Below are 26281 nucleotides of genomic sequence, written 5' to 3'. Positions count from 1 at the left end.
TCAGTCCTTAGTTCCACAGCTCTAGCTCTTTCGTACTCAGTTGCAGAATACTGCTGTTCTACATGGCTGAACAGTGCTATACTAAAATAATTGACATGCAGCTCAATCAAGCAATGCGCCTCATCACAGGATGAATTCGATCTACTAAAACGCACTGGCTATCGGTTCTAAGTAACATTCCACTCCCACCCCTAACATCATCTCAGTCATTACTGAACACATGGAAAAAAATTGAAAACAACCCACTGTTACCAATACATTCAGATTGTCCAGTATTATTACCGCAGCAATTAAAGTCCAGACAACCATCGTGGTGAACAGCAATCAATCTGCAGGACAATCACTTCAAAATACTAGATGTATGGAACGATCAGTGGCAGAGCCAAAACTCCCTGACACATCATTACTCAATTAAAACTCCTTGGGAGCAGCCCGCAGGCTTTCATTCACCTCGACGACACTGGTGTGCACTGAATAGGATAAGGCCTGGCCAGGAAGATGCGGAGCAATATTGAACAAGTGGGGATGGAAGTCCTCTCATCATTGCGACTGCAATGAAGAACAGAAAACCATGGATCATTTAGTGCTCGAATGTCCCCTCAGAGCATTCAGAGGCTCAATGAAAGATCTCCACAACCTAACACAAGAAGTCGTTGAGTGGATTAACCATCTGGACATAGTATTGTGAATATTTTTATGAACTTGAGAGTGTGTGTATATGTATATTTTTGTACATATTTTGTAAATAGCTGATATTCCTCCTTTCATCATAAGATAAATAAATAATTCTTATATTCCTTAAGTCTGTCAGTGCCAGAAACTGCTACCTTTGCCATTTTAAAACTCAATTTTGCGATGTCCAGTAGATACCATACACTTATCACACGGTGTGATGATAGTCACGCCAGTATAAAGTCATAACCACATGCAAAATTTATTTCTGAATTCCTTTCATAATATTTAAATTACATCACATCTCATCTTTGTTTAATGCTAAGTTCAAAACTACCATGACAAAAACATGATCGTCAACTGACTCACGCAAAGAACACACCAGCTTCGATGATAATGCACAATTTGCATACTTTATACTAACTTACGGTATAAAGAATTCTTTACTACATATTATACGTAATTATTAATTTGAAAAACAATCATGTAACTATTTTGAGGTAGTTGGCCAAATGATTCATGCCACAAGATAATAGCTGTTTACCACCGGCCACATCGCTACGATCCAAGACAGTCGCTGTGTAATGAGACTGTCGACAATATATCGTAGTATTGATTGCTCCTTGATAAATGATACAATAGATCGTTCTCGAATTTACACCAAGCAATTTGAATATCAGCTTGTAGACACGAATGTTTGGAGTGGTGCAGAAAAATATTTATAAAAATGTTTTTATTTTGCAGATTGTAGTGTTTGTGGTGTTATTCATAGAATTTGCATTATTTTGTGATTTAAATTCACTCCTGGACAACAAGAAACTGTAAATACATGAAAATAATACCATCCTAACCTCTAAATAGGATTTTTCATTTTATCGCTAATTAACAAAAATTAACCCCTCTAGTTATTAGGAATGTTCTGCCATCTGTTGAGTATATTTAGAAGCCAGGAGAGGTCAAAGAATCACAAGAGTATGTACAGAGAATAGTGTTCTTCCATGAACAGAGGAAATGTATACTCTCTGTCTTGACAGATGGTAAACAAACATGGCTGTGTGCAATGACATCATTAAAGATGAAAATCACATATCGGCTTTTAGTGGCATTTTCTGACTGGGAAATGTCCATTAATATTAATGAAAGTGAAAATGATATTATTACTGATATACTGAGTGATAATCCACTGTAAGAGTTGTCCAGAAAAGCCTGCGATACATCCTGTCCCATGTTTTGATACATACCATACTGAATGAGACTTCAAGGTTCCTTGTCAGTGCTAGGTATGAGAAAGATGAGCCTAATGCACTGAAACAGTACTCCATGTTCATATTATATAAAATTTTGAAGTATTAAGTAGTTTGTCATTTTTGAAAATTGGTTGAAAAATACACACACTTGTTTAATCCTGCAACAAAATAGTGCAGGAGATGCATACTTTTGAAGTAAGATTAACAATATGCAGGATTTAAGTGAAATGATAGAAAAACAGTTCAAGGCAATACCTCAGACGGAAGAGTCCAATGTTTGAGACTTTAGGCAAAAGAACAGAAAGAGTTGAAAAACAGTTGAAGGCAATTGAATCCAGCGTTTGAGACTTGAGGCAAAAGACGAGTGAAATGGCTGATGAACATTTCTATACATACTGCAGACTGTGACTAGAGTTCAAGACTACAACCAAAAGATGACTGATCTAGAAGAAAGGATTATGGCCCTAGAAGCCACACCAAGGTCTACCCAGCAAAACTGAAACCCTTGCAGCTTGATAGGAGCACACCTCAGACAACATTCTGGATCCAACATTGTGGCCAACGATAATGATGGATGCCAGAGGAAAGAGCCGCACAACTCAATGCCTGGCAGCATGGTCAAATGATGAAAGAGTTGCACAGCATCTGGCTGGGTACCATGTACAAAGAGATCACGGAGGGTGCTCAAGGGACACTATGGTGACCACCAGTTGGCAGCTACCTACCAATTCCAACTGAAGAAGAGGACGAACTATTGCAAGAATTCAACGTAAAAGTAGAACAGCTGGCCCAGAAAGCATTAGGGGCTTGCCTACAGAACATACACAGCCAGAGACTGCCTATACCTTCGTCAGCTGGCTATGCGACATCAAGATCCACCAACGCCTAATGCTCAGTGGGGAGCATTACCTTAAGAACACCCTGAGGATTGAAGTGGTAAAGATGAAAGCCACTGCAACATCATCAGCGAGGGTTCAATCCATCAGGGGTGAAGAATACCTGGACATCCGCTTGTCAGAACTGGAGCAACCCTTGCTGCTGCTAGGATACTAAGACACCAGAGGAATCAACTGCTGGCAATGGCGTGAGTGCAGCAATCTCAGAAAAGACCGTAGGCTATAGGTATGAACTGTTAGGGGAGAAGCGAACCTGGAGGTCTACTTGTCACCAACAGAGGGATGCTTGTTGCTACCATGACAGCAAGGCATCAGAGGGATCATGTGCTGGAAATGTGGTGAATGCAGCCACTTGAGGAAGGACTGCTGGCATGAGGCAGTCTACCATGCAGAAAATTAGTATTAGAATCCAGACTGACAGCTACCAAACACTGGCTCTAACCTGGCCAGGATGCTTGTATCAGTACAAAGCTGCATGTTAGAACAAACATTCAATGCGATGTTGTAGGACCAACTGAAACACAGCAACACAGGCACTCTGCCCAAGAGACCATGCGCTGAGAACTACACCCACTGTCAGAATGTTGAGAGGCAGCCTGACACAGTGGATGTCCAAACTGTGAGAGCTGTGACAGCAGAGGGCTGGGATTGCATGTCCCTAAGGAGGGAGCAGCTTTCAGATGACGACATTGGACAAATCCCACAGGAAATTGAGTCAGGACAGCGACAAGCATGGAAGGGCATCGCCAAGCATAGCCCGACATACAAGGCATGCTGGGCTCAGTGGAAGTCTCTGGAGGTCACAACAGTCTGTTAACGCGCACCTGGGAGTCGACCGACAACAAGAAGAAGGATGCCCTGTTAGTAATTCCCAAGGACAAAAGCATGGAAGTTCTGGCTGAGTTACACAGAGGCACAGAGACAGGGGTCAACTCCAGCAACGCTACTACCGTGTGCAGCTGAGGATGAAAGTTGGTGCCAAATATGTGAGGTCTGTGCACCTAGCTGAGGCCCTCGTATCCACAGTGGGGGCCAGATGCGGCAGTACAATGCTGGAATTCCCTTCAAAGGATAGCCATCAACAGTGCAGGACCGTTTTCCAAACAGGATGCTGGAAATCACTATCTACTTCTAGTCATGGACTATTTCACCAAGTGACCTGAGGTCAATGCCATTCTCAATCAGGAAGCATCAGCACTGCTTGAAGAACTTCTCCTGTTGCTCTGCTGTTCCGATGGAGCTGCATAGCGACTAAGGCAGGAACTTCAAGTTAACGTTGATGAAGGAAGTTTCACTATACACAAGACCTGAGTGACACCTTTCAGAGTCATATGGAATAGTACAGTGATTCATGAAGACCATCGAGGAGTATCTGAGGAAGGTAGTGTCGGTGCAGCAGAGAGTTTACCGTGCATCCACTCATGAGACGACAGGCATGACACCTGTCAAAATGGCCTTTGGAAGACAACTACATGTGCTGTGTGACTTAATGCTTAGGACAGCCATGAAAGAAGATCAACCAACAACAGATTTTTTTACAATTTGCTTTACAGAATTACCGTATAATCCTGAATACCACCCGCCACTAAATAAGACCCGCACCCTAAATTTGAGATGGCAAAATACAGAAAAAAAATTTAAAAAATAACTTGCATACCTATTTAATTTTCTTCAAATATACCACAAATATAAATTCAAACAGCTTACAATTAATAAAATCATCACAAAAATCATAAATAAAATAAAATACTCAGATCATTCACAATTCACCGCTGTCATCTGAAGTTTCACTATAGGAACTTTCGTCGCTGGCATTTTTCCATAAATAGTCGTCCTCAATACCGTCCACTGAATTTGAAATTCCACATTTCTTAAAGCTTTTGGACACTAAATCACTTCTTTTATCACAAATTTCTGGAGTTGTTCTTCTATTTCAGGAAACACTGCACTCCGCCTGCAGAACACTCTGCGATCGTCATTACTTTTTATAAGTTTTTCCTTCTTCTGCTGCTAATCACGAATACACGATTCATCAATATCGTACTTTCTGCCAACGGTACGATTTCCATATATTTCAGCTTCGCTTACAACTTTAAGTTTCTCATTCACAGTAAATGACCGAAGATGCAGTTTTGAATCCATCGCTTACTATTGAGACAGCACTTTCACGGGACAGATACTGAACCCATGACCTTTGTGCTCTAAGAATTTTAAATATGAAAATTATTACAGGAGGCCCCATGTCAATTGTAATAGGAAGCTTGAAATTTTATATATATATATATATATATATATATATCACGGGAGTGACACGTGGCAAGGAGGTAGCTACTTTCCGTCCCACGCTCTGAGATGTGACGTCATCCGCACGTGTTGAATGTGGAAAGATACAGAAGAAAGTTTATGTTGAATAAATATAATTAAATGAAAGAATTAGTGGTGAATGCAATATAATGAGGGTCCTGTATTTATCTATAAGACAATTGGTCTTTAGTAAGACGGATTTGAGACTGCTAAGCCATTTCTGGGGATTATTTCAGATGGACGTGCATGTCTAGCTTACCCACGCTAAGTCGACAAAAAGTAGTGCCTATCAAATGAGGTCATTTAACCAGTTAATTTAATAAAAATTAAAATGTTCAGGAACATTACCGCTAGCAATGTAGCAAATATGTGGTTACATCAAAAACTCTTTTAAATACAGTTCATTTAAGTTGAAAAAAGTTACGCAAATTTTCTTGGCGGCAAAGGGAAAATGCCTGGAGAGAGGGGGTAATGTCTATAAATATAGAAGGGACGCCATGTTGAAACCCCTGAATTTGCATCGTTGAGGCTGGAGACAGAGGGTTGAACTGTTCTATAAATCGATCGACAAGTAGATTAAATTCAACTAACATATTTTAGCCGATGTGGCTGGGATCTTGACTCCATGTGGAGATAGTTTTTCTTTGAGCAGAAGAAATTGTGTAAAAAGGACGGTCAAGATACCGAAGAAGTATTTATAAATTTTTGTGTGGTAAAGAAAGTAATTCGTGTGCGGGTAATAAATACTATCAGTCGAGTGCGATCAACAAAACGACAAGTAAAGGGCATATTTTTTTATGCTTTATTTACAGGAAATAGGAATAAAAATGCCATGTACAGCCAAAATGTAAAAATGGCTAAATAAATGACAGAGGGTCGCCGGTGAGCCCCAAAGATGAACGCTGACGTGACCTAAGGTAGGTGACATGCCATCTTACAGCCTACTATTTGTTTCATGATGTCAAACTTATACGTATTTAAAGTGGGTATTTATGGCGCAGTTGGTCACCCATATGTTTTTTCGTAAATGTCAGAAATGTAACGAAAGGTAATTGGTTTTATTTTCTGCTTGGATAAATTTTTGAAGTATTGCGAATGCCGTGAAATGTTGTAAAAAGATATTAATGAGGGTTTTGAAGTGATATCACGTCCAAAGTAGATCGTCATTTCCGTGTGTTTATTGCCTATATTTTGTGATGTCAAATTAAGATGTTTATTCGACGTAAAATTTTCAGTTGGAACTTTGATGGAATTGGTGCAAAAGGGATCCGTGGTTACCTATTTTCAATCGGATGCAAGCGCTGTACATAGTGTTGAGTAATGCAGATCGGTGAATTTGTCACAAAGTGTAACGTATTCTACGTCCATTTAAACCGTGTCTGAGTGACAATAATAACAGTAAATTTGTCAGTCATTTTGGTGAAAATCCAGTTTTAAAATACGAGATCATTTTATGCAAAGTTGTTCATTATGAAAGTATTGTGCATTATTAGGCGTCGTGGATTCTAGTAAGAATGTTTTTAATTCCAATTCTTTTGTCAGTGAGAGTCGTCAAGTTTGAGAATAGAGGTTAGATTGGTCGTGTAAGTTGAGATAGGATTTGTGAATCAGGTGATTGGAAGCCTGTAGATGATGCCGGGACTTTGTGGGAGCCTGAGGAAAATTTTATAATGTTTGGGAAGGAAAGTAGAGTACGAGAATCCACGCCAGTATTAATTTGCGACGTGTACAATTATTGTGGGACATTTAAAAGTAAATCAATGTGCATGTTTGTTTGGTCAGAATATCGTATTTGGTTCTATTTTGTGAAGTCAAAGGGGTTCATTCTTTGAAGCCAGTCATGTATGATGATGACATGTGTTTCATGTTGAAACTGACAGACAGAGGAGGGTCCTGTGTTTCAATACCGCCAGCTGATCGATAGGGGACAGTTTTGTACAATGGAAATGTGTAGAGTGTTATGCATTGAAATGCAATTGCTTTCTTGGCAGCGGAGATCACTAACTGCGGGATCTAGTTGAAATTTTCATCCGGGAATAACGTGTAGGTTATTAGATACTGTGAATTTGTTTAATTGAGATTGTAATGTAAGTCTGAAACCCTAAAGTTAGAGTATAATGAGCGAGGGTAGCCAATTTCAGGGTTGTCCAAAATACACAGTGGTGGTAGTGATGATTGTTTGTTTGTGAGTTTGCACAAGCTTTATGAAATGTCATGACAAGATATGACATCGTAATCGCCTTACATTATACGGCGAGTTACTGTTGGTTTGTACGTAATTATTAGGGTTATCCAAGTATTAATAATGGCTAGGGTTAGATTAGATTTGAAGTGTGATGTCATGAAACAAGATATAATACTGAAAATGAATGATGTAATATTTTTCCAGCTGCAAAATAACGATAGATGATAAACATTAAACATAAACTGAATATAACTGCGTCAAACATTGAGTAGGGACTTGTGAAAGAAACCATTCGTCTGTGGAGATACAATTTGTTGTTCATTAAGATTTCATTAAACCATTTTAATTTATTTAACTATTAAATTCAGTGGAACCGTATTTGTGAAATAACTTTAAAGCAAGCAAATAACTTGGAGATGCATTCTGGAAATCTTAGTTTTTTTTCTGGGAATATTTAAATGTTAACGTAACGATTAAGGAAACATATCCGAAGGTAATGGATTTTACTGCCACAAAGTATTGCGAGCGTTGTTGTTATTGCATTATTTGACTTTGATTGATTGAGCAGTAAATGTGCTGGGGTTAGCAAAGTGGAAACTTTGGTCATCAACTGATGTAACTTAATTGTGTTTAGCCTTCAGCTTAGAAACTTGGATGGTCATGGGGTCATCAACCTCCGGGACTTGGATTAGGGCCATATGCCACTGTAGCATCATTTTCCTTGCAGTCATCATCCACAATGACTTTAAAGTAACTTAGAAGTTTAGAGGTCCGTCCATGACATAGTCGCACGTCACATCGATTCAATTAAGGGCCCATGCTTTATAACCACTGTGTGGCACACACCGATTGGACTGCCTTAATTATACCCAGAGTCCAGAGTTTGTGTTATGAGGGCTGGACCACCAAGAATCATTATGATGGTCTCACATGGAGACCGAATTTAAGGATTTCCAGACTTTCCTTTCTTTATTTAATAATAGAGAGAATGGTTTCTAGTAAGGATGCCCATTAGGCAGTTAAGTCAAAGGCTCAAACCAGCGTTCGGCCCCTCTGTGTAAAAATGATTGTGGTGAAGTGGACAAGACAGAGTCCGAATTATACCTGGATTACAAATTAAAATTTTCTTCAGAAAATTTTTCAAAAATAAAATACAAATATTTTATGAATAGACCTTTCATATGAGTAGATAGATTAGGATTACTGAAGCCTACCTTTACCTCAGCAAGTGACGAAGTACCTGAAACGACCCAAGAGACAGATCTCATGAAATTTTGCTGATAGGTAAGGAAGGTAGGTATCCTTCAGAGTGGACCAAAGGGTTCAATACGGAACTCGAATGTGAGCGAGGTAGACTTCAGTAACCAACAGTCTCGACTCTCGCAAAGTAAGATATCCCGCGCGATCAGCTATTCGCACACCCAGCATCGCAGCAACACTTGTGAAACAAATGACGATCGAGCATCCACAGCAGTGGCTTTCATATTTACCGCTTATTTACCCATATACTTTGATTTATCGTATTTCATTACCTTACATTTCGCGTTTACATGCCATTGTAACCGTATTGAGAAAATATCAATCTTGTTTTCTAGAACGCAACTAAAACACAATAAGACCTGAATGCCCATTTACATGTGGTATATTGAGTATGGTAACCGTATTCAAATTTATTTCAATACTCCATGTAAGCGTAGTAAATATTTACGAGAATGAATGGCTTAAATACGACCCACACCCAAGATTTAGAACCAATATTTTGGGGAAGAAAGTGCGGATGGTATTCAGGATTATACAGTAGCTAATTTGCCCATTCTCGGTTCAATATGGTCTGTATTGACTATGACAACTACAATTGAACCTGCTTTATACGTAACTCTGTTCTACGTAATTCGTATTTGTACGTAATTTCCTTTAGGTCCCGGCAAAATGTAATTTAAAAGCGTGTTAATTAAACCTTATTTATACGTAATCCGTTTATACGTAATTCGCTGTTATACGTATTAAGTGCCAGTGAAATATAACTGAGTTTTGCGTAATTGTAATGAGAATGTGCTTTTAAAAAAGAAACTACTGTATTTACGAAGTTTCGTCTTTGTTGGCGTAGGCGGAATTAGAGCGATTAGGTTTTGGTGCTGAAACAGAACACAGAGTTTCGCCGAGTGACATTGTTGACCCTTACTTACTGGCGGCTTAACAAAGGCGAGTCCACTTCGCTTCTCCTCTACCTTCGTCGTTTTTGATACACCTTCGTCATTTTTGACACGCCGCCAAAGATTAAGATACATTATAAGCAAAGTGGGGGGTTTCGGTGCGGAAACAAAAGAAAATACAGTAAATTTGTTTGAATATGAGAATTTCTTTCCTGGGAACAACGGAGAAGTAAAATATCCACGATGCTGGTATCTGGTGTTTACTATTGAACTAGATGTGTCGTTCAGTTGCTTTTGATTAGCCATGGAGAACAGAAAAAGGAAAAGTTATACGAGAAGTGGACGCTAATCCACACAAAACAAAAAGTCACCAGTAAAGGAAACGCTATTTTGGATGAGTTCTTAAAACTAGGTTCAAAATCAGCAAGCGCAGCCGTCAGCAAGATGGAAGGTACGTAGATTTGGAGAAAGTACTTTTCACATGGTTCCAGCAAAAGCGGGCTGCAGCTCTACCAATTAGTGGAGACATGCCGAAGGCAAAGGCGATAGATTTAGCTAAAATGATTATCACTGCTGCTTTCAAGGCTTCATCAGGATGGTTGCAAGGATTTAAAAATCGTCATGGAATCACAGGGAGGACAATTTGCAGTGATTTAAAAAGCTGTGGACGACGTCACGTGCAACACTGGAAAGAAATGGTTCTGCCGGGTATCGTAAACGATTATCAGCCTCCAAACATCTACAGTTGTGATGAGACCGGCCTATTCTACAATCTCCTTCTAATAAAACATTAACTAAAAAAGGCGACTCATGCCATGGAGGGAAGAAAAGTAAAATTTGTGTAACAGTACTTCTCGCCACCAATCCAGATGGATCTAACAAACTTCCTCCACTTGTGATAGGAAAATCGAAGAATCCGAGGTGTTTTAAGGGTGTGAAAACAAAACCTAAGGAATATGAATCCAATGGAACAGTGGTTGAAAACACTGGGCATTAAAATGAAAAAAGAAAGTGAAGAAGATCTTTCTTCTTATGTATCGTTGTGCAGCACATCCACCTCAAATCGTTCTGGAGAATGTCCGAATGGAATTTTCCCTCCTAACCGTACCAGTGTTCTACAACAACTTGATTTGGGCATCATTGTCCGGCTCCATGGCTAAATGGTTAGCGTGCTCGCCTTTGGTCACAGGGGTCGCGGGTTCGATTCCAGCCAGGGTCGGGAATTTTAATCATAATTGGTTAATTTCGTCGGCACGGGGGCTGGTTGTATGTGTCGTCTCCATCACCATTTCATCCTCATCACGACACGCAGGTCGCCTACGGGAGTCAAATCGAAAGAGCTGCATCTGGCGAGCCGAACATGTCCTTGGACACTTCCGGCACTAAAAGCCATACGCCATTTCATTTCATTTGGGCATCACTGCAAATTTCAAAGTGCATTATAGAAAAATGCTGGTTCAACATTCAATAACACTGAGTAATGCAGGAAATGAACCTCTCTCCATTAATTTGCTACAAGCCATGGACTTTATTTCGGCTGCCTGGAAGCAGGTGTCATCCTCCACAATCAGCAACTGTTTCCGCAAAGCTGGTTTCTTACTAGAAGAGGCTGGCTCTAATGATGATTATGGGGACGACGTTTTGTCTGGCAATGAACTAACGCTACCGGAGGCTGTAGAATTCGATACTTTTGTGCATTTCGATGACAATCTGGCTGTATGTGGAGAACTACCGGATGAAGAGATCACTGCTGATGTATGCCAACAATGCGGCGGTGATGGACCAGCTACAAGCGATAGTGACATTGGAGATGGAGATAACGACTTCAATCTTGACACCTGAACTGAGTGAAGTGTTAAGTGTAATCGAAGTGTGTAGGCGTTACATCAGTGCGAAAAATTGTAGTGAAAATGCTTTGAATTCATGACTAAGTCTTTTAAAGGAGGTTTATACTCTTAATGCAGAAAAAGTGAAACAAGCCAAACTATCTGATTTCTTTAAGGCTGGGCCAAGTTCAAAATAATATTTTCTGCCTTAATGTATTTATTATTTGCAAGGATTTACACATGTAGGTCTATTCCATCGGTTTTTCGGTAAATATGTGATGTATTGCGTAAGTCTGATTTCTAAGTAATTCTGAGTTACAAGTAGTTTATTCTCTTCCCCTTGATATACGCATAAGTCAGGTTCAACTGTATATAACTCAAAAAGTTCTTACTGGGTCCATCATGTCAATACTTTATTATGAAGGTGGATCAAATATTAATGGGAATTTGAATGTACTGCTGCTGTTAGCAATACTTTCAAGGAGGTGCTTTGCCAGGATGTTGGTGAGGGTGTCTGGAGAAGGGTTTGCACGCGCGAACGACCGTGGAGAGCTGGGCTGCTTCAGTACGCCATGAGAGAGCAAGAGGTGCACACGTCTGTTGCGCAATGCATCATTATCAAATTTCTCGCAAAAGAGGGCACCAAACCTTCCAAAATGTTGAGACAGCTCCGCACACAGTTTGAAGAAGAAACATTTTTACAGACTCAAGTGTATGAGTAGGCCAAAAAATTTGTGTCAAGAAGAGAAGCTGTGGAAAATGAACCTCATGAAAGGAGACCACAGACAAGCATCCATTCAGACAGCATTGTTACCATTTGAGATATTATTGGTGAAGATCGGTGAATACAAATTTAGCAAATTGTTTTAGCCATGGGAATAAGTTACAGAAGTGTTCAAACCATCATCCGAGATGAACTTCATTTCAGAAAATTGTCTGCCATGTGGGTTCCTTGTCTCCTCAACCAGGAACAAAAAACATAGCATCAGGAAGTTTGTCAGAGACTCCTGCATCTCTACGAGGAGGAAGGAAAGAATTTCTTGTGTCGTATTGTGACTTGTGATAAAACTTGGGTGCATCATTACACCCAAGAGTCAAAGCGAGCAAGCATGGAGTGGCGGCGAAGAGACAAAGCAAGGCCAAAACACGCCCATCTGCTGGAAGGGTGCTTGCAACAGTTTTCTGGGACTCCATGGGCATTTTACTGGTAGATTAACTTCACGAACCAAGGGCAATTAATGTGGCCTATTTCTATCCCATTTCAGATGAAGCAAAAGCTGTGTATCGCAAAAAGCGACACCAGCAACTGATCCGAAATGTCATTCTTCTCCATGAAAATGTAAGGCCGCATACTGCCACTTTAATGCAGGAAAAACTAGAGGAAATTCACTAGACACATCTAGAACATCCTCCATACAGTCCAGATTTATCGCCCTGTGACTACCATTTGTTTGGATCACTCAAACAAGACCTAGGAAGACAGTGGTTTGATGATGATGCAAGTTTAGAAGAGTTCATGCGCAACTGGCTCCGCACACCTTGCTCTTCTTTCTATCTCGGTGGCATCAAAAACTTACAAATCCGATGGAGAAAATTTGTATCGAAAGCAGGCCACTATGTAGAAAAGTGATCTCCATATGTGTATATTTTTGGTTAATGCAATAAATTAAAAAAAAATAATTCTTGTTTATATCTGATCTGCCCTCATACACACACAAAAACAATGCTACTTTAATCAATCGTACATGTTTAGAGAAATTGACCCATTCTCTTCATCAGCAATCAAAATATTAAAACATTCATACAACAAAGACCCAAAACAACTTACAAAGGATCAACACTTGACATTATACATTTAAAATTAGCATAAAAATTATACAGTAGTCCTATTATTACCTGGGTCCCACGGGCGAGCCTGCTAACCCCTAGAGGGCACATCCCCGGGTGGCGGATAGGGGGACCCTACAATTCAGTAGGGATGGTTGAAATACCCAATATAACACGCGGACCAACAGGCAGCCCAGTTCCTGTGCGCTTTAAAATACTGGGACACCTTCTCTCCAGGGGTCACGAATATGGAGGGCCCAAGCCCAGGGTATGGATGAAGACTCGAACGGCATCAGTGCCGGAGGAGGAGGACTTTGGTACGGCATCAGTGGCGGAAGAGGGAAACTTGTAGCGCCTGTACTCCAGAGAAGCAGCTACAGAAGGTGTCTGCACTCCAGTGGAGGAGCCTAAAATAACACCTGGCAGTAGGTATAAAATGCCTTTGGGAGTGGTGACCCCATCGTAATAATAGCCTATAATATGGTATGGTACTAAAAAATCAACCTCAGAAAAGGCTAAGGCTACCCCTGCTTAAAGCGACGTGCTGTTCTCAGGGTACCGAGGAAACTGTGAGAAATGGGCGACCAGTAACCAACATTACGATAGCAATAGTAAATCTTATGACCCTGATAGGAAAGGCGGAGGAAGTAGTAGATTTCATGGAGAAGGAGAGGGTGGAAATGATGGGGCCCAGTGAAGTGAGATGGAAAGGTAACGGAAGGAAGAAATTGAGGAAAGGATATACATTATACTGGAGTGGTGGCCAAGAGGTAATAAACGGAGTGGGAATAATCATTTTGAAGCAACTGGAGGAGTATGTTGAAGTAGTAGAATGTGTGAGTGACAGAATAATGAAGATTAGACTAAAGATGAAGAATGAAGTGATGGACTTCATACAAGTGTATGCACCACAGATGGGAAACAGGGAAGAAGATATTGAAGGATTCTTGGAGAAATTAGAAAGAGAAATTTCAGGTGTGGAAGTGGTTATTAAGGGAGATTTGAATGCACAGGTTGGAAATGACAGACAAGGAAAGGAAGAAGTCATTGGACCATATGGATACGGAAAAAAAGAATCACGAAAGAGAGGGAGTAATAGACTTCTGTGAAAGGAATGGACTTATAGTGGGGAATACATGGTTTCTAAAGAAGAACAGCAGGAAAATTACGAGATATGGGTGGGATGACAGAAGAACAAAATCAGTAATTGACTACTTTTTGGTGGAAAGGACAAATTGCAGGAAGTTGATGGATGTGACAGCTTTACCAGGGGAAGCATTTGATGGGAACCATAGGATTGAGGTGGCAAAATTATGGTTGGCAAAAATGGCAAAACTAAAAGAGATAATAGAAAGCAAAAAAAAAAAGTATGGAAATTAAAACACAAAAATGTACAGGACAATTTTCAGGAGAGATTGAAGCAACAAATCCCAGTTACTGAAGTGGAAAATGCAGAAGAGCAGTGGGCCAATTTTAAAAGGGTATTTGTTAGTGCAGCAGAGAGTGCTTTTGGCAGGACATCTACAAGAGTGAAGGAAAAGGAGACACCATGGTGGAATGAGGAAGTGAGGATAGTGGTGAAAGAAAAGAAGACAGCCTGGCAAGAATGGAACCGAGATCAAACCAAACAAAGCAAAAGGAAGTATCTCAACAGTAAACGGAGATGTAAGAAGGTGGTAGGAGAAGAAAAGAAGAGGAGTTGGGAAGAATTTACACAAAAAATGGAAGCAGATGTAAGTGGCAGTAAAAGGATGCTGTATGGACTTATAAGAAGTAAGATGATAGAAAGAGTTACCATAAAGCTAGTGAAAAAGGGAGATGGGAAACTGTTAACACACACAGAAGAGATAAAGAGAAGATGGAAGGAGTATTTTGATAAGCTATTGAATGTAAACAACTGTACATGGGAGACAGAAGCAATAACAGTGTGAGGACTCAACAACAGAGGAGGATATAACAATGCAGGAGGTGGAGTTAGCGGTACAAAAGATGAAGATGGGAAAAACAACAGGGACGGATGAAATCAGTGTGGATATGATAACGGCTGCTGGACCTGTTGGTATGCAATGGCTGTACCAACTACTAAAGTGTACGTGGAAACACAAATGTATACCAGAAGATTGGAAAAAAGGGATAATAATACCAGTGTTTAAGAAAGGGGACAAGAAAGTTTGTGGGTAACTATAGAGGAATCACACCTATATTGCAGGTAGTTAAAAAATACTGGAAAGGATATTAGAAAGAAGAATGAGAAGAAAGATTGAAGGAGAGTTACAAAAGGAACAATATGGCTTCAGGAGTGGAAGATCATAGATATAGAATAGGCATATAATAGCGTACCCAAAGAGAAGGTTTAGAAAACCATGGTTAAAAGAGACTCAGAAGAGAAATGTTAGAAATGGTGCAAGCAATGTAAAAACAACTGTGTTAGCAGAGTACTGACTGCAGTTGGATAGAATGGTTTAGGAGTAAGATTGGACTAAGGCAGGGGAGTGTGCTGTCACCTCTTTAGTTTATTATGGTCGTGGACAAAATTGTAAAGGAAACAAAGGAAGCCTATGGAAATAATGAGATGAAGATACTGCTATTTGCAGATAATGTTGTGACCTGGGGAATGGACAGCAAAGAAGTACAACAACAACAACTAGATGTACTGAACGAAAAAATTGAGAAGTATGGCATGAAAATCAGTACAGAGAAAAGTAAGACTATGGTGAAGTCGAGAGGGGAAAGGCAAGGAAAGGGCACTGTGAAGTCGGAGTCTGGAAATTGTGGACAGCTTTAAATACCTAGAAAGTGAATTATTGCAAAATGCTAGGGTGGACCTGGAGATTAGCAGGAGGGTACAGCTGAGTAATGCATTCTACCAAAGTGTAAGAAAACTTGTTTGGAGCAAAGAAGTGCCAAGGAAAAGTAAAGAGATAATGTACAAAATGTATTATGTACCCATACTGACTTATGCAGCTGAGACTTGGACTTTGACTAGCAGGCAAGAGAGTAGAGTTGAAGCCAGTGAGATGAAATTCCTAAGAAGTATGATAGGAAAGACAAGGAAAGATGGTGTGAGAAATGAAGATGTTAGGAAGGAAGTTGGGACAGGAAAGCTAAATGAGAGAGTTGAAAAGAATAAACTAAGATGGTTTGGACATGTAAAGAGGATGGAGGAGAATAGAATTCCAAGACAGATGCTGGAGGCAAAGTGCAAGGACAAGAGAGCAAGAGGAAGACCTAGAATAAGATGGATAGAATCCGTGAAGAGCAGCATAAGAAGACGAAATTTAGACTGGAACAAGATCGTGGAAGAGGAATGGTGGAAGGAAAGAGGAAGATGAAGAAGTACCATAAATACCCCAACCCCGCATGAGCTGGATAAGGGGAAATGATGATGAATGATATTACCTGGGTATTATTGTATCAAGCTGCTGCAACATCTTTCTTGAAGTTATGATATGTAACACAAACACCAAAGAAGGATTGATATGTAATATAATCACCAGTGAAATAGTCTTATGGGAATTCAGATAACTGTTTACATATATTAAAATACCGAGCGAGTTGGTCATGCAGTTAAGGATACGCAGCTGTGAGCTTGCATTTGGGAGATAGCGGGTTTGAGCCCCACTGTTTTCAGCCCTGAAGATCGTTTTCCGTGGTTTCCCATTTTCACACGAGGCAAATGCTGGGGCTGGGGCTGTGGCTTAATTCAGTCCACGGCCGCTTCCTTCCCACTCCTAGCCCTTTTCTATACAATTGTCACCATCGTCGTCCATAAAATGAATTAAAATCTTGTTGGCCTGAAGAGTCTAGTGTCAGACCTAAGACAAAACGCTGGTTAATAGAGCAAACGCCGGAAAAGCCATCCATTTAATTTTGATCTGATTTTTGATATGCTCTATTGGTGGAAAAGAATCTAATTCCCTTCATGGGAACTTAGAATTTCCATTTGGAATTGCTAGGCGGGCATTAATTCCATTGTGGAGTTTTATCTCCCGTATGAGTTATCAGACTGTGCTTCATAAATAAGCTTCTGATAAGTTCACCTGCATACACCCCAGCGTCAGTGGGTAGGGTCTTGACACATCCCACTCTGAAGAGTCTAGTGTCAGACCTAAGACGAAACGCTGGTTAATAGAGCAAACGCCGGAAAAGCCATCCATTTAATTTTGATCTGATTTTTGATATGCTCTATTGGTGGAAAAGAATCTAATTCCCTTCATGGGAACTTAGAATTTCCATTTGGAATTGCTAGGCGGGCATTAATTCCATTGTGGAGTTTTATCTCCCGTATGCAGTTATCAGACTGTGCTTCATAAATAAGCTTCTGATAAGTTCACCTGCATACACCCCAGCGTCCCGTATGCAGTTATCAGACTGTGCTTCATAAATAAGCTTCTGATAAGTTCACCTGCATACACCCCAGCGTCAGTGGGTAGGGTCTGACACATCCCACTCTGAAGAGTCTAGTGTCAGACCTAAGACGAAACGCTGGTTAATAGAGCAAACTCCGGAAAAGCCATCCATTTAATTTTGATCTGATTTTTGATATGCTCTATTGGTGGAAAAGAATCTAATTCCCTTCATGGGAACTTAGAATTTCCACTCACCATCAATGCCGAAAAAACCAAGGTACTTGTTCAGCCTGCACCAGGGACTTACATACCAGAATTTAACATTACCATCTCAAACACCCAGCCAAGATCACCCCCGTCCCTCAGCTGTGCGATGTGTGGACGTATGTTCTACCCAAGAATTGGCCTGTACAGTCACCGGAAATTTAAACACAAACTGCTATGAATACAAGTGAGCTATTACCCAGGAAATCTGTAAATTCGGAAATGAGTAACTGCCGACGACAAGTTTGTTAGTAATCTTGCTTTTTATTCTGATATAATTTCTGAAATAACCATTACTACTTGCTATTTGATGAATTATTTAAATTTTATACTTTTTTTTATGAAACTTCCTTTGGTTAATGGAGTGTTAAGCTCCTATTAATTAGGCTGTAAGAAGTGGTCTTTATGTTATCCTGGATAGCTATAGTCTTTTTCCATTATTGTGTGGTTTGAGTTGGTTTTCTGTACATCTGGTGTTCAAAATTGTTATCACTTCTATATAATGCTACACAGAGGTAATTTAGAGTTTTATTTTCTTCAGATTAAATTGAAAACTTAATGTGTTTGTCTATTCTAATTAAATAGTCCAGAAGTTCTTCAGGTTTCAGTTCTTGTTCGTTCTCACACACACCAGCATTCTGGTGTTTCTTCCTTGGAATAGCATAGTCAACTTGTTTTACTTCACGCACCCATACCTCTATCAGTTCTATTTTTATAACTTTTCACCCTCCTGAATATTATTAAATGTTTTTCAGTATATTAACTACAATAATGCTAAATAACTCATTCATTCTTCTCTTTCTACTAACACAAGAAGTGAATAAAATAAAGCATATTAATCTACAATTCTTTCTCTTGCCTGGTTAAGTAGATAAATATACATATAAAAATAATTATAAACATGCTCACCTGTAGAGTTTGGAAGAATACCAAGATAGCACTGGGTACCACACCCCAGTCCAGGATCAAATTTGAGAAGACCAACAGAGCTAGTCTGCAGAGGAACTATAAGAGGAGCACCTGAATACTGGCTTCCTTTTGCAACATAGCTGTAACTAACCCGAGGATCAGGTGGAACACTTGTAATGCTTGTCACGGTCATAGGACGACTGAACAAGGACCGCACAAGCAGTTGCTGCACGCAGAGCTTGCCCTGCACAAACACACCAACAAATTTTATCACAGCTAACTTTGTGATTTCTGATACAGTACAACAATCAACAGTGCAACAGAGAAAATATGACAGACAGCAGGTGTCCAGCAATAACAAACACAAAGTTCAAAAAGCAGTCCCAATCTGTTTTTAATAAAAGTGCATATGAACCTTGAACTGACCCTTGGTTTTGATTCCGCACAATTCTGCCAGATGGCAGGACAGTGCTTAGTAATGCAGGAGAGCATGGATGTGAAAACTGAGCAGCATGTGAGCACGAAATTCTGTGTAAAATTAGGAAAGACAGCCATGGAAAGCTGGAGCCTTATCCAGCATTTTCTCTGCCATTCACAAAACTCGTATGCCACTAAATATTTGTGCTCACTATCATGATTGTTCACAATAAGCCCGCTGAATAACGTTCCAGGTTTCTATAGCTTGTCTTCACACAGAATTATACACTCATATGCTGCAAGATTTTCGCATTCATGCCCGATCACCATCCAGATAACAAAACTGCTGCATCGCAGACACCTGAGTAACTAACCACCATCCTACCACCCGGTGGAATTGCACTGAATCACAGCAAAGCGTCACTTCAAGCGTTACTTCAAGCGTCACTATACCACCTGATGAAAAAGTGTCTCTAGTTCATTCTCATTACACAATTACACCATCTGTCTCAAAAATTTCCAGACAAGAGTTGTGCAACCAAATAATCAAATAATTATTTTAGCTCATTCCGTATATAATTTGTAACTTTCAAGTTATTATGATAAAAATCAGAACCAGAAAATTCACTTATTTCCTTCAAAAAGATACATAGGTACATACATACATTATCATTATAGACTGTTATGCCTTTCAGTGTTCAGTCTGCAAGCCTCTGTGAATTTACTAAAGGTCGCCACAATCCTCTATTTGCAACTAGTGCTGTGGCCTCATTTAGTTCTATACCTCTTATCTTTAAATTGTTAGAAACCGAGTCTAACCACTGTCATTTTGGTCTCCCTCTACTTCTCTTACCCTCCATAACGGAGTCCATTATTCTCCTAGGTAACCTATTCTCCTCCATTCGCCTAATACGACCCTACCACCAAAGACGGTTTATGCATACAGCCTCATCCATCGAGTTCATTCCTAACTTAGCCTTTATCTCCTCTCCATTATTCCCACCTGTTTGTACCAGCAATTATTCTCGCTACTTTCATGTACGTTAATTCTAACTTAATAAGATATCCAGAGTCCATCCAGCTTTCGCTCCCATAAAGCAAAGTTGGTCTGAAAACAGACAGTTGTAAAGAGTGTTTCGTCCGGAAGCTGACTTCCTGACAAAAATAACCTGAAATAAAAGTGCAGAGAGTTTTATGCCTTGAGGAAAAATAAGAACAACTTACACATCCAGAGAAATTATGCAAAATCATCAAATCCCCAAAAGACAATCGACAAGAGACAGGTAAAAAAGACAAAAAAAAGTATGCCTATCAGCTAACACAATTTCAATTACTATAATCACAGAAGAAAAGCAGTCTGCGAAGTACTAGGAAATAATGGAAAACAATGCAAAATTCCTATCTGTGATGTTGAAAACCATTTCTATTCTCTCTATTCAACCAGCAGCAATTGCATACAAAATGAATATCCAAGTTCATTGTCCGCATCAGAACGAATCACTTTAGATGACACCTATCAACTCAACATCTCTGAGGAGCAGGTCATTTTTGCAGTGAAAGGTACATTGATACATTGCCACGACCAGATAATGTGTTAATGAGGCTTGTGAAAGATGATTCTGTGTATGATACTGCTATAATAGCAACGAGGATGCTGATAACGTCCCATATCCCTCCATGTTTTCAAAAGGCAAGATCTGTCTTGATTTACAAGTCAGGATATGCATCAAATTGGAAGCCCATTTCCATCTGTTCAGTTCTACATAGGGTTATCGAGAAACTCCTAGACAAGATATTAAAATCATTCCGTATTGATGGTTTTCACTTTACAAAGGAAAGTATTTACTGTAACCTCCTATTCAATACATACATATCAATCTTTAGTTGGAGTCATTCTAATCTTGTAATGGAAGTGCCATCCAGGCAGGCAAGAAAGCTAACCTTTATTGCAACATAAAAATAAAAGTTGCTAAATTAGGGAAAGACTGAAGTTTTTTGAAAAAAATGCTTGATCAAAAGTTAACTCCCAAATTTCTAAAATTTACTAAGAAAAATCATAGGAATACATGAAAAACTCGTGCAACTCAAATTAACACCGATAAGATTTGGATAAAAGACTAAATCAAATTCCTCCACAAAAAGAAATCCCTTTTGAACTACAAACTATACGAAACTCATTTAGAAGTTCCTACCCTTCCTTGCCCCCTTGAATGGACATCCTTTCAATTACATGTCACTAACAAACTTGATAATATTTTGTCAAAGAAACAAAATACACCTGACAAAAAATGGAATGTTCTTTCAAAAACAACTCATACCAAACATGATATGTCAAACAGCATAAAACCAAATCATTTTCATCAACCGTTGTGAACGTAAGTAAAATCAATCTCAATGCTGATGACCTCGAAGTGCTGAAAAAGGGACCAAAACATAATTGGGGAAATCCTTCTAACCATGATAATTTAATTTCCATAACAGCTGAATCAATTAGCCATTAATAAGTTACCCATAAACATACAAGGAGAAGTCCAATATGAAGTCAAACACAAACTATCTTCTATCCTTAATCAACAATAAACCATCAAACCCAACACTGAACACATAGCTAACGTCCATAAACTAAAGAAAAAAGTCAAAAACAATGACTTAATTATAACGAAAGCCGACAAAGGGAAAGCTTGTAGGATGCTAATTAATTTATTACTTAACCACCTATTCAATATTTTAAATTTTTTATAGAATTGGAGGGTCCAATAAATAAAATCACTAAGGGCCGGTATTATAATAGAGGTTTAAACTGTGGGTTCAGTTTGAACTTCGGTTTATCTGTTAGTCGCGTATTATAAAACTTAATCTTAAGTTTAACTAGAGATTAATTTTAATGCCACTCATCTACCGTTTAAACTGAATACATAAGAATACATAACCTTACAACATGGCTGAAGGAATGGATCTCGAAGATACTTTTGAGGTGTTTCAAGAAATACTAAGCGATGACGAAGAAGTGGTTCAAATTATTGAATGACCACAGGCACTGTGAGTTTTCTGAGCAAGGGGTCGTCACTTTCATGTATGGAATGAAAAATAATTTAAAATAGGTTTATGCTTACAAAACAGACTTTCATAACCCTATTTCAGCAAATTGGTGCTAGAATAAAACATGCAACGAAAAGGTAAGAATGAAAAAAATGTTTTGAACTGTTTGAATGTCAAAAGTGTAAATTTTAGAAAATAAAGTAAGTTCCTTCTATTTCAGAAATCATGCTGTAGAACCCCTCAGTTAGCTACTAATAGCATTGTGGTTTTATGCCTCCCGTAGTATGTTTATTAAGATGGGAGATTTCGGAGGAATTCATAAGGCCACTGTTTCACGGACTATATAAATATTTCTGTACTAATTGCACAAGCAATTCTATTCCCTTACAAGTAAAATTCGGACAAGGTCTATTGCTTTTATGCGCCATTTTACCTACAAGAAGTAAACAAAATATTATCGATAGTCATCTTTTCTTGCAAGTCACAGAAAAACATTATCGACAGTCATTTTTTCTCGCAAGTCACTGGTACCAAGATCGTATATTTCCTTCTTCAGCTCAGTTTAACTTAGGCCGGTCATTATAAGACTCAACATCGGTTTGAATAAATACTAAGTGATGACGAAGAAGTTGTTCAAATTATTGAAGACCACAGGCACTATGAGTTTTCCGAACAACGGGACGTCACCTTCATAATTATATGGAATGAAAAATAGTTTCTAAATAGGTTTAGGCTTACAAAACAGACTGTCATAACCATATTTCAGCAAATTAGTGCTAGAATAAAACATGTAAGGAAAAGGTAAGAATATAAAAATGACTTTTTGAACTGTTTGAATGTCAAATGTGTAAATTTTAGAAAATAAAGTAACTTCCTTATATTTCAGAAATCATGTTGTAGAACCCCTCACAGTCAGCTACTAATAGCATTGTGGTTTTATGCCTCCCGTAGTATGTTTATTAAAATGGGAGACTTCGGAGGAATTCATAAGGCCACTGTTTCACGGACTAGAAAAATATTTCTGTAGTAACTGCACAATCGATTCTATTTCCTTACAAGTAAAATTAGGACAACGTTTATTGCTTTTATCCACCATTTTACCTACAAGAAGTAAACAAAACATTATCAATAGTCATTTTGTCTTCCAAGTCACTGCAAAACATTATCGACAGTCATCTTTTCACGTAAGTCACTGCTACCAAGATCGTATATTTCCTTCTTCACCTCAGTTTAAGTTAGGCCAGCCGTTATTAGACTCAACATCGGTTTAAACTCAAGTTACAGTTTAACTCAATCTTCAGTTTAAACCCTCATTATAATACCGGCCCTAAATAGACTTTCATAATCATAACAAAAACTGTAAGCCAGGAATATGTATTTTTGCTTGAATTTTAAAACCATCACCAGATTTTATTCCTCTTCATTGTATGTCATTGTGTCATTGTTATGTCAATTTTTAAGATTCACTAGCAGTTTCCCGCTGGCTCCGCCCGCAATGTACAAAGTATGGTGTTGTTCTTTACTATCGTCATGGATGTATTTGCAAAGTTTCGAGTTAATGAAATAAAGCACATGATCTGCTGTGGTAATAGAATGTAATATTATGTCAACAAAACACTTGAAAATACATCACACAAATAAATTGAATTAAACGTTCCTTGGAACAACACTACGTGCCGAACTGTTAAAAAGTCCTTCAAAGATCTTCGCCATGGAGACAAATGTACTCATAACATTTCTCAGTAGTTATTACCTCAAAAGAAAGTACTTGATCCACTGAGTGTTTTTAGACCAAAGCGAAGCGTACCTCAATTAGAAAGAAAGATATGATTGCTTCAATGAGAAAAAAATGTTGAAGAAATGAGATGTCAAATTGAATGTTCACTCATAACTTTCCTCAGAATCAACTAATTGGAATAAGAGTTGAAATGAAAGAGCTTGATCCATTGAGTATTCTTAGGCCAAAACAAACTCCGTACATCAATTAGAACCAAAGATATGATTGCTTCAAAGATACAAAATCAAATAATTTGAGGAAGGCGGAAGTTAAGTGATTTATAGTACCTGATGACAAATCCAAGAGCATGAATACCTTTCAGTTTTAAAAAAATGATGGAAATCGACTGGATAGAATGGCCGGACTGACTGACTTTAGTTTTCATAAATTCTTTTAATATATAAGATAGCTGAAGGTGACTTCCAAGAAAATTCGAAACTAGTACCATGGTGTTTTAACCTATAGTTACTATATTAAATGTATATTGAATAGGTGAAACTCTTTCTTCATTTGAATTGTAATTTCAGACAGTTGCGCTAAACTGTATTCCTCTAAAATTTCTCAAAGACAGCGACAAAATGAAACAAATGCACGCTGAAAGAAATCCTCCAGCTTTGTCGACATACCTGACAATATGATATACACACACCAGAAGTACAAAGGTCTAGGACTTCTCTGATCACAGTAGGAAGCTGTCCTGCAACAGATTAGTGCCCTTGTTAACCAATAAATAAATGTGAAATCTGTTATATTCTGGGAAGTACGCACCTCTCTGAGGAGAGTAACAATTGCCTACAAAACCTGCACATTTCACCTTGTGTCTGCTTATTAAACTCCAAAAATGGTCTTTTGGATTCTAAGAAAATTAGACAATTACTGAGAGATTAGGAATTCCAAAAATAGTGTCAGCTTCCTTAAAAGGGAAGAAAACCATTCAGCAAAAACAAACCATGATGGTCTATCTTCCAGTGATTGGCGTGATGCTCTAAAGAAGACTACTAATGTTGCACCCATTCGCACCGTGCCAGGCAGGTTCTAGGACAATAACCATTATTGACATTACCACAATGAGATAGAAACCCTTTCTCATGTCCTGGTATACTGCTCCTATGGTGAAACTCTGCGACTTACTAGATACTACACGTTACGAAGCTCCATTGCTCAGTCATTATGGGACGCTGGTTACACAATACATGAAGAGATCCATGGGTTGTCAGAGAACGGCAGTATTCGTAGAATTGATATGATAACCAAACAACGAGTTGGTTTGAATCTCACAAGGAAAACAAGAGCTTTTATGAGCCAATTATCCCCTTCTACCAATATGATTACGGACTGCATAACATCAAGGTGAAAGGCCTCATGATTAGTGGAAGAGGGGCAATTCCTAAGTTCTTTGAAGAATTCTGCTCAAGATTAAAACTACCAGAATGGTTGACAAAGACTGTGGTTCTCAAAGCCTTGAAAGGTTCACTACCGATATCGAGACATCATTTATATAGTCTTTACTGTATTTAGTATAATTTGTCCTCATGGGCAACCTCCTTATGGGGGAAGTGTTTACTCTCTGAATAAATTTGTATATATATGTCTAGTATTAAGAACAATTTTTATTAATCGACAGTGTGGAAAATCTTTCAAGAGTTGTTTTTCATGTCTGCAAGAATCCAGTACTTGGAAATGTTTCTGAAATCAAATGTAACCACAGTAAGAAATTGTGAATACAGAAAATTTCAGGTCCCACAATATAGCAACACCAAGCAATTAATAAAAATTGGAAAATATTTAACTATACCTACTGGGAAACAATCATCCAGAACAAGAGACTGAGGCAGCATTTCTAGCCTGCCATGAGCAACTCTCATTCTTGCAGGTAGTACAACATTCTCAAACTGAGTCTGAACAAAGATCTCAGCTAATGTTGCACCTTCTGTCTCAGGAGCTATCACCAGCACCCGGAACACTGCATACTGCCCAGGCTCCACCACAGACTACAACACACAAGCGCACAAAGCAAACAGTTATCAGGAGAAGTTTGTAACTTATGTAAACAGTTATACCACACAGAATTTCATATAATCATGACATCTTGGTACTATAATTTTAAAACAATGGACTGTGCACAAACTAATGCCATGACACAGAAATAGAAATAACTATCTAATTGTTTATCATACCGAACATCCTCTGTAGCAGTATTTTTTAATTTATTCTCCACATGTGACCACACCACTGCAACCTTCTATCCTGTAGCCAGCATGGGTTTCTCCTTCACTACTTCTCTTACTCTCTTCTTTTCCTTGTGCAATCTTTTCACTCTTAAGCTGCGTTTACATTAAGCGCAATTTCCTCGCGAAATTATTTTGTGAGGGAATTGCGCCTAGTATAGACGCTCCCTCACCCCTGAATAACTGCG

General features: G+C 38.8%; 1 protein-coding gene across 1 annotated transcript in view; it reads right to left on the bottom strand.

The window, feature by feature from the left end:
* Positions 1-26281, bottom strand: part of Tmem131 (Transmembrane protein 131) — a 504583-nt gene that overhangs the window by 129240 nt on the left and 349062 nt on the right. The window contains exons 14-15 of the mRNA XM_067143255.2: positions 25665-25856; positions 18633-18876 (exon numbers count right to left, since the gene is read on the bottom strand). Of these exons, the coding sequence (XP_066999356.2) occupies positions 18633-18876; positions 25665-25856 (436 nt within the window). The remainder of the gene's footprint in view (positions 1-18632; positions 18877-25664; positions 25857-26281) is intronic.

The sequence above is a fragment of the Anabrus simplex genome, chromosome 3 (assembly GCF_040414725.1).
Source record: "Anabrus simplex isolate iqAnaSimp1 chromosome 3, ASM4041472v1, whole genome shotgun sequence".
NCBI lineage: Eukaryota > Metazoa > Arthropoda > Insecta > Orthoptera > Tettigoniidae > Anabrus > Anabrus simplex.
Note: the sequence above shows the minus strand (reverse complement) of the source record. Positions and strands in the feature narration are given on the sequence as shown.